At 39.9% G+C, this 10490-nt stretch overlaps 1 protein-coding gene across 1 annotated transcript in view; it reads right to left on the bottom strand.

The window, feature by feature from the left end:
• Positions 1 to 680: 680 nt before the first annotated feature.
• Positions 681 to 10490, bottom strand: part of Lmo7 (LIM domain 7) — a gene marked incomplete in the record, with an annotated part of 227110 nt that continues 217300 nt past the window's right edge. Inside the window, 5 exon segments of the mRNA XM_029567275.1 lie at positions 681 to 709; positions 1982 to 2084; positions 3278 to 3386; positions 5378 to 5671; positions 9164 to 9377. Of these exon segments, the coding sequence (XP_029423135.1) occupies positions 687 to 709; positions 1982 to 2084; positions 3278 to 3386; positions 5378 to 5671; positions 9164 to 9377 (743 nt within the window).

The raw sequence follows: 10490 nt of genomic DNA, 5'->3' as shown, positions 1-10490 counted from the left end.
TCACTAGTTTCTGGAGAAAACTGGTGTACAAACCATGGTTATTTTTCATTATTGAAAATAAGTGACTTTCTACTGGAATTTGCTTAGTAACAACAGTTTCTTGTGAAGAAAATAGAGCTCCTCCCAAGCACATAAAATGTTACATAAGCAGAATTATTTTTAATCAGAATACTTTGGTGGAAAGAAGGACACTAAAAGCAAATTTATGGTGGATTTAAATGAAAATTTTCATACAGTTCCACATTAACTTAGAATACATTACAATAAACAGAGTAAACACAATTACATATTTTTATATTAACTATTTCAAATAATGCTTAAGAACTTAAAAAAAATAATAAAATACCCTCTTCAAAACACCACTAAAGAGTCAAACTAGATCATCATCAACCCTAAAAATATATTTTTTAAGTTCTTGGAGTTTTTTTCCACTTGTGCTTTTAAGATACTGAATTCAAAAAGTAAATACTGTACTTTCCCCCCGACACATAATTACCTTCTCATAAATAAACCACAAAAATATAGGTCCTACCAACACTACAGGGTTCCTATTTCGTCTAACAAGGCAAAAAATTATTCTTTTTAAAAAAGACGGGGAAAACCGCACAACGTGTATTTATAGATCTACAACAGCAGCAACCACCTCTTCTTGTATCTGCAACAGTGCTTTCGAATGGAGGCTGACATCACATGGCGGTTGGCCGTCCAGCTGACCGGGCAAGGAGAAAAGAGAGAAAAGTGCTCAGATTCACAAGCATGTGATGGCGGCACATGAAGCATAGCAGTCATCGCTCAGAGGGGCCCAGTGAGGTAGAGAGAGCTGTCTGTCACTTGGTCTTAGGATAAATGTAGGCAAATTGTAGCCTCTGGGCTTTGGAATTCTTTATTTGCAAAACACGAAGATTAACTGTTGATACAGGTTAAAAAAAAAAAAAAAAAGAGCTTCAATTCTCTATTATTTGCACAGAAGGAGAGAGAGAAGGCATGGGCAATTTTACAACAATAATTCCAAAAATCAACTGTATTTGGCTTTGGAATAAAGAGAGGAAAAGAGTGCACACACACACACAACCCAAACCCAGTATATGCCCAGCCTTGACATTCTCCAGCTTCAAGGTCAGTGTCCAGGGAAGGATCAAGAAAAGGTGGTTCAGAAGCCACCAACAGATAAAAGAATTGACAGATTTAAGTCAGTTCCAAACACTCTTCACATAAGGGGCCATATAAATACCTCTGAGCTCAAAAGCAAAAGATTTTGTTGATACCACCTGCAACACCCTTTTACAATAAGGAAGAAAAACGTTACCAGCATCAAGGTTCAAAATTATATACAGTAGTAATTGTTATCTTGCTGTAACTATAAATGACACACAACCTAGCTATGCTGCTCTGTACTTTATAATACTCAAACTCATGCTTAGAAAGAAAGTAGCATTTAAGTTTTCTTTAAAAAAAAAATCAATGACACTGAAATACCATATAAACAGAATTAAGGCTCTTTTTACCCCTCCCCAAAAAATATATATAGATACATGGTTATCTATTAACATAAAGCATAAACTGACACTCTTACTTTAAATCACCATCTTTAGGGATGGTCATATTTTAAATCACATAATCAAATCTCATCATTAAATAATAGAAATAAACTGATGATGAGAGCCCAAGCCTCAATCAAGAAGCAGATTAGACTTATCTTAACCCTCTGCTCTGTACTTCTGACTTCTCCAGGATCTCTACAAATAAAAACCGGTATCCTAATTTCTGGGTACAAATCCCTCTAGTTCCTCCTCCCCACAACCCTCCACTATGTGGCTGGGATTAGTTACATAGTCTCTTTGAAGGTGGCAGACTATCATCCCTAAAGCCCAGAATCCTATGGCAGTGAACCTGAGGAGGAGGAGGAAGGCTCAGGGAAAGGCATGGGAACCCTTGATCTCCTCAAAAGACAAGAAATTTTCTCTCTGATTTGCTCTCTTACATTTGAATCGGAGATAGCAGTCACTGCAGTACAGCTGGTAGTTTCGGATTCTGACCTCAGCTCCTGAGGAAGAACCTCCGAGGTCACACTCACAGGATACACACTGGGGGAACAAAAGAACACCTACAATTAGTCGCAGAAGAAAGGAAGGAGGGAGAGAAGGGGGAGGAGTGAGGACAGAAAGGAGGGAAGGAAGAAGGGAGGGAAGAAAGGAAGGAAAGAGGGAGGGCAGGCGGGAAGGAGGGAAGGAATGCAAGCAGGCAGCAAGCAGGATGCATCTTCTAAGCGCTTGGATACATTATAACAAAGCCAAGGAAACAACAAAATAGGCCACAAAATAATTACTGGATTAAAGTCAAGCCTGCCAGATTAGACACTATGAATTCGTTAAGCCAATTTTAAGAGCCAAGATGATCCTTCTAAATACACTGAGGTTGGGGGTAAAAATTTGCTGATTGGTTTAAAGACATTTAGTCTTCATTCCCCCAGGGAAATGGAGGCTAGTCATTTTCAGCTGAAAAACCGAATTTGGATACCTGGCACCAGTCTGAGATGGGTCAACTCCCAACAGCCCAGAGGTGGTGGCTTGGCAAGTATTCCATGGGTTTGCCTCACTTCAAGGTCAGGGATCTTGGTTCCCTGTGTTCAAACACTATTTGGACTCATTCTGCTCTGTGTGAGTACATTCCAAACTAGTGCTGGCCATGCACAGGCAAGCTGTGGTCTCTGGGACTCCAGAATCAACAATGAAGAAGCTTTCTTCTGGCCCAAAACAAGTTCAAAAATTAAACAGATGTATATTTAGAGAGAGAGTGCGCAAAACAAATAGCTACAGCCTGAGCTCCTTCTTACCTACAAAAAATATATCAGGTATAAGCAGGCTGTGCAACTGTGAAAATATTTACAGTGGTTTTCCTTCCAGACGCTAAAAGCTGTACTTTCAGACACTGATAACTGCATGCCCCTATACCGCTAATAACATCGGTAAATTATATTTTCAGACTGCCTATGACAGTATGCCAGAGAAAACATTATGTACTGTAAACTTTATTTATAGAATTATAACAGATTAGAGCTAGGAAAAGCAGAGTTCTTCCAAATTTACTTTTTATAACAAGTTCAAGTTTTGAGAACTAAGAAGTAGCAAGTGATTTGGGATTCCAGCACAGCATAGACCGACAACACAGCGCCTAGCTTGCTACTGGCACATCCACAACCCAGTCCAGCGGCTCAAAGAAGCCATGCACTCTCGAAGCAAAGCACTGTGGGACTGCAGGCTGTTTGTCTCCATCTCACCTTAAAACAATGTAAATGATAACAAAGACCCAGGGACTCGATGATCATGGCAGCTCCTTTGCCCAGAATGTTATTACAGTAGGAGCACATGCGCTTCCCACTCACTGACCTAGATGCAGAACAAGAACGGAATGGAGGCTTTCATCTGGGCAGCTCCAGGTTTGTATTTAAAGTCACACACTGGCATTGACAGCAATAATTACAATTTAAGAAAGGTTCTCTATATCTGTGGGAGAAAAACTTTCACCAGTCAACTAAAAAATGCCCTAATAATAAAGTAACCTTGAATGATCTCCATGGTGGCTCTGGCAACGTTGACACCCGTTCACCTAAAAGAACAATTTTGATGTGCTTGGTCCACTTGGGATTTCATGACACTATTGCCCTGAGATTACATATGGACTCAGAATTATCTCCAGTCCTCTGACCCATTATATCTTCTTCTAATTAAGTTGGCTTATATACAAAATTCCAGTCATGACAATTCACCCTTGGTTTCATCCAGGTTCTCTATGGCTTGCCTTCTTCCCTTACTTTTTCTTACTCAGTTTTCTAGTTGAATGTCTGAGCACTTCCCTGACCGTGCCTCTGTTGAAAACAAAATAAACACCACCCAAGAGCTACCACTAAGCAGGGAAGGGGAAGTCCCACTTTACTTTTAGATCTAAGGCTTGTCTTTCCCAGTGCTAAGGTAACACTGCCTTCATTCCTACTGCCTCATCCAGTCAGCAGAAACAACAGCAGTGTCAGATGTGGAGTGTCAGATGTGGAAAGGACCTTCTACTGGATGAAACCCCTCCCTGGAAGAGAAGCTCTAGCTGCACCCCTCATAGCCTCACACATGAACTACCGTGGGAGAACAAGGGAATGATGGATCTCCTCTGCATAGACTTCATCTTCCCCCCAAACTGACCATAAATCCTCACCCCTTTTCTCTTAATTCAATACTCTAGTACACATTTGGTAGTAGGTCTTGGCACATGTGACATTATTTTGGATTAATATAAAATATTTTCTTATAAAAATCTATTAATCAGCATCTTAAAGATTCAAATATCAATGCATTTCTACCTTTAAGTGTTTCATTTGTGATGGAAACTAGACTATGCCAGTAGATCAGAATTCCCTTGGGTGACAGCAGGGGACCCGTGGAGAAGCTGTGCAGTCTGAAAACACAGCCCAGGCTGACAGCTGAGCTTCACCCCATAGCCCAGGGCAAGCTGCCTAACTCTTACATCCTCATGCCACATAAACTGCAGAAGTCAAAGTCAGATGATGAAGACTGAGCAAAATGCTGGCAGACCAGGTGACAGACAAGAAGAATTGTGGCAATCCAAGACACCAAGATTGAGCCTACTGGATTTTTAAAACTCCAGGCTGTTGAAACTCCCCTGGGCTAAGCCATGCCTGGTGGCACACACCTTTAATCCCAGCATTCAGGAGGCAGAGGCTGTGGGATTTCTGTGAGATCAAGGTCAACCTGGTCTACATAGAGTTCCAGGTCACCTGGGGCTACAGGGAGGGCCATTAAAAACAAACAAACAAACAACAACAAAAAACAAAACAAAACCAATCCCCCTATGCTCCATACTTCATTCCAGTGAAATATATGTGAAAAAGCGCTCATGAGATGCTGTATAATTTGGTGATTTCATAAGCAGAACTATTCAGAGCTCTTCTGCTGTGACACTGACTGCAAGCACAGGCAAGGGAGAGCCTGGCAACTGCAGACATCTTAAGTTCTCCAGGGCCTTTACCAGACACTAGGCAGGTAGCACTTGGAAAGACATAAGAAAGCCTTCTCAATTGTTCTGATACAACAACACTGAATCTGATACATTCAAAAGGGCTTGGTTTTCATTTTAACTGGAAATTTTAGATTAGATTTGAAGAAAGTTTTAATTAAAAACAAAAATACCCAGCACTTGGGAGGCAGAGGCAGGAGAATCTCTGAGAGTTCAAGGCCAGCCTGGTCTACCTAGTGGGTTCTAGGACATCTGGGGCTACAGAAAGAGAGAGAGAGAGACCCTGTCTCAAAAACATGCAAACAAATAAAAAATACTCCCAAGACTAAGACAAGGGGACACATGAGGGCCTCACCTGCTCCGGAGCTGAGAACCTGACTGTGTCATCGAAGGGGAATGACTGCGAGGGGTGGGAGACCTCAGGGTGGGAGTGCCCATAGTGGTGGTCTTCACTGGGCCAGCAGGAGGGGGCACAGCAGAGGATGGGTTCCTCATGTAGGCACGGTTTGATGTGGACACTAGTTGCGGTGGCGGGCGGCTGAAGTCTTGGACAGAGGAGGAGGCATAGACTCCTGCAGGCTGGCTGTGCCAGGGGGACTGCCGCCAAGAACTAGGCCTCGAGGAGTCCAGGTTGTCCAGAGATTCCCCTCTGAAGCATGGGAAGAAGTCACAGAAGTAACATGACACATTCAATTCAACACCATCCTAATGGATGCATCATTGGGGTCAATATAAGACCCACTTATTTCCTAGGCAGCAATTAATCTGAATCTAGTTCCATATAAAATTACCTTTAACATAGCGGGGCATGGTGGCACATGCCCTTAATCCCAACACTCAGGAGGCAGAGGCAGGTGGATCTCTGTGAGTTCAAGGCCAGCCTGGTCTACATAGTGAGTTCCAGGACAGATGGGGCTACAGGGAGACCCTGTCTCAAAAAGAACAAACAAACAAACAAAAATTACCCTTAACAAATGAATTGCTCCACATTAGTGGCATCATGACATCCCCTGTTTCAATAACCTTTCTATTTACATTGTGTTTGGACAAATGAGTAAGTGCCAAAGTAGAAAGAAAACTATTTGTTAAATAAAAGATAATACTAAGAAGCAGACACTGGACTCTTACATCTTTAACAGTTCAGATACATAAATTTTAGTTTTTCAATTGTTCAACCACAAAATATATTTTAAGCACATAATAGGTATTAAGCTTGGTGTTTACACAGAACTCTTAATCTTTTTTAATCTCATAGAAGCTACCATGTCGCTCTCAAGAATAGAAGCCCTAACATTCAAACCAAAGCCACCTGACTCCATGGATGCCCAGGTTCACCTCCCAGACATCCTGACTCACCACCCCAAGTTTTAAGTTTAAACAGCTGTTTAATGTCCACATTACAGGAAACATTCAACAGCCACATCCTTTAAGTTGAATATATACTAAAAATAGGATTTAGCTATTCTACAAAAGCTAACTCCAAATTATAAGTGTTTTCCTAGCTGGCACAGGAGATATAATCATAGCATATTATTTAAAATTTTTACAGTGTGATGGCACTGCTGTAAATATATGCATTGTGTGTGTGTCAAAAAGAGAAGCACAGAAGTAATTCTGAATCCCATTAAATGTCTTCTCCTTTGCTCTTCTTCCTCCTCCCTTTATGTATTTTTCAAGTTTTCAACAAATATAGAACTTTGTAATCAGATGAAAAGGAGATTTTACATTAAATAAGTTGTATCTCAATAAAAAAAAAAAAACCTTTTTACTTGAAGCTTAAACAATATGGGGCTTTATCTTAACATTATAAGTAATATGTCATCTCAACGATATATCACCCTACAGAGAGAGTCAGGCAGTGTGGAAAGGAGTCCGAGGGAGGGTCAGTGTCCCTTCCTCCTCACCTCACTTTCCACACCTGCCCTAATCTCCAAAGGTAGAAACTCTTAATTATGGGTCTTTTTCAGATTTTTTTTCAGATATGCAAGGAAAATTTACATATACCTACAAATTCATATGTAGGTATATACATATTCATAAACAAATGCAATGTGTGGCATTCCCCAGAAAATGGGCACAGTACACTTTATTTTTTGCAACACTTTTCAATAACTTATTTACCACCTAATATCTGTGATCTAGAAGTATCTTCTGCCTCTATATCCATTCCCTAAGCAGTCCCCTCCCACTGACTCTGGACTTGACCATGTGGCTAATCTGAAGAGCAGGCATCAGTAAACACAACGTACATGGAACGTGATATATGTGGAGTGTAATCATCACTTTCATATCAGGGACATCTTTCTGAAAGCTGCTGCTTGAGTACAGGCACCACACCATGAGGCAGCTCCAGCAGCTGTGTGGAAAGACCCCCACAGAGAAAAAAAGGCTCCAAATCAGCTCTAACTGATCTCCAGGGGGTTAGGGGAGAGCTCCCCAGGAAGGATCAGCCAAGTACAGTCCATGGCCAAGATATTCAGAGTTCACAAAAAGTTTATGTTTTCAGTGCCATTAAGAAAATAAGTAAGTGGGGCTGGAGATATGGCTTAGTGGTTAAGAGCACTGGCTGCTCTTGCAAAGGACCAGGGTTTGATTTCCAACACCCACATGGTAGCTAACAACTGTCTAACTCCAGTTCCAGGGGATCAAAACTGTTTTTGGCTTCCATGGGCACTGTATACACATGGTTCACTTACATGAAGGCAAAATACTTCTACACATAAAAAAATGAATAAAAATTTTTTTTAAATATGGCAGAGACATATGGTGCCTGCCATTTTTACTATCTGAAATTTCAGTAAAAAAAATAAATCTTGCCAGGTCCAACTCCACAGCTATATAAGTGCCAGGGCCAACACCAGGCAAAAAACTGATCAAGCAACCCTCAAACTTCGAATACATTGTTACTTTAACCAAGTTTGTTTAAATAGGGAAAGAATGCACAGAGTTTAGCATAAGAGCACTAGACTCCTTAACCCATTACCTTTTGAAATGTGCCTCCCTTCTCTAATAGCTGCATAATATTCTTTCCAAGGTGCCACTATCGATTGAACTAAGCGTCTTATTAATAGTAGATAGTGTGGTTATTTCCTCTACCATTGCCAATAATGTGTAAGTACGCATACTTGTCTATATATACTTATATTTGTCTAAAAATAATTTAGACAATAAAGTTCTAGTAAGTAAACTGTTCATAGAGTACAAATGCATAAACTTTTGCTTAACGTACCATGAAAAACAATTGACCCAACTAGAAACGGGAATTCTTATTGCCTTAAACAATTGCCAGAACTAGGTTTAATCAGTCTTTGAATACTGTACAAATCCCATAAGCAAAAGGATCCATCATTGTTATTTGAGGAGCGGTATTGATTTTTATATGTTTATTGATTTTCGTTTCTCTTTCCTAAGAGCTATCTGGTCACATCCCTTCATATCCTTGGCCTGGTGGAGGGAGGGGAGGGGGTAGTTATAATTTACTGATGGATTTTTTTAAGTTGTTTGTATATTTAGATAATTAGTTCTTCGTCTGAAAAATATTCTAAATAACTTTCCACACAGTTTATCTCTGAGTTCTGAACCATAGTAGCTCAGTGCTTGTTTACCAAGATACATCTCAAAATATATTGCTCACTTCAATTTGTATCTACATATCTTCCTTCTTAAAGTTGCAAAGAGGTTTTCACACTTTCTGAACCCAATTATCATGATTATAATTTAGCCATTTATCTCATTATGAACATAAACAGGTTTTACATTTTTTAAGTTTAACAACCAAAAAAGCATTAAATGTGTATTTAATTATCTGAATCCTATTCAGAATTCCACATCCAGATTTATAAGCTATTAATGATGTGATTTAGTCCAACTGCCTTCCCATGTTAACCAGGTTTTTCATATAGGACAACAAATTGACTGTGCCAACCTCAAAATACAGTCCCTAGATTAAAGGAAATGATTAGACATCAAGGCTTGCTGGTGTCGGACATGAAATAGAGCTCAATGACTTTTTCCTACTTTCCTTTCTCTCAACAAATCTTAGGTGAGCAAAAATTATGACATCTTATTGTCAAAAAAAGGAAACTAGAAACGAGACATTTGCCTCCCAATGAGGAGGAAGCAGTCCTGAACCATCTCGCACCTTCTCATAATCCCAGGCAGACACACGGGCTCTTTGTTGATGCTGGAGCTGCGCTGTCGGATCCAGCTGTTGTCATTATGGAGAGAAGTTCTCTTCCTCATTTCCTGAAGAATTTGCTGTCTCTCCAGCTCTGCTCCTGAGGGGACTTGATCCTTCTTGGAGCTTCTCTGTGAAAAGCTACTGGTGCCAATTTGGTCTAAATATTTGCTGCTTCCTAAATTTAAAAACACACCAAAAGTTTCAGTATTAGTATATAAGAAATGATAGTAGATCGACCTCCAAAGACAGTGCAACTTCAAGTCTGATACTGTACATGTGTGCTGATTGAGAAACAGGACAATCCATTACTGCTGTTTCCTAAACTGCTGGAAAGACAAAGGGCACCAAGATAAGGGAAAATCCTACCTAGCCAACAATGACAGGGCCACCTATCCTAATGGAGGCTAAATTTATGAGCTTTCACTAGCTACAAACTGGCTGTCACCAAGGGCCATCTGGGCAAATTTGCTCACAGAGAATTTTAAGTAAAATAAAATCTTTCAGGGCAATTTAAAGATAATACATGAAATATAGATTTATTTTTTATTCTTTTTGAAAACAGAAATAGCAGGCATCAGAGACCTGTAGTCAGTAACAGACTGATGCTAAAGTGTGTCTGTCTACCTCAATCCCCACCTGGACCTTTCTCCATCTATGTAACTCATCAGTAACTTGCTTGTTTAAACCCAGCTATAAATGAAACTTATTGCTTAGGGGTTAGTTCTTGCATAATTTCCATTCCATGGGTTCATCAGAAACATACTTTGCAATATCAGAGTTCCAAATCACTTTCACAAAGTAAATTATTTCACTTTGGAGTTTCTGATGTTTTGGCATTTACAAACACAACTTCAAATTTCTGTATAATTTTTTACATCCTCTAGACAATTTTTTGTCCTCTTTCTTTAGCTATAAGATAAAAATCTATGCAAAGCTGTGCCGGCATTCCTTTGAAAATTCCCACATATTTCCTTAGCTATTTCAATGCCTGAGTGCAGTAGTCTTCCCATTATAAAGGAAGCCAAAATAAGCACAAGATAGTTGTTCTACTACAGATACTCAAATATTTTAATTATCTAATATTAATGAATCTTAAACATCCTACCCTTAAAAATATTGATCATGCCGGGCGTGGTGGTGCACGCCTTTAATCCCAGCACTCAGGAGGCAGAGGCAGGCGGATCTCTGTGAGATCAAGGCCAGCCTGGTCTACATAGTGAGTTCCAGGACAGCTGGGGCAACAGGGAGACACTGTCTCAAAAAGACCAAAATAAATATATATATATAT

This window comes from Nannospalax galili, unplaced genomic scaffold, assembly GCF_000622305.1.
Source record: "Nannospalax galili isolate Female #2095 unplaced genomic scaffold, S.galili_v1.0 scaffold181, whole genome shotgun sequence".
Taxonomy (NCBI): domain Eukaryota; kingdom Metazoa; phylum Chordata; class Mammalia; order Rodentia; family Spalacidae; genus Nannospalax; species Nannospalax galili.
The sequence above is the reverse complement of the archived record's forward strand: the minus strand, read 5'-3'. Positions and strand labels throughout refer to the sequence as shown.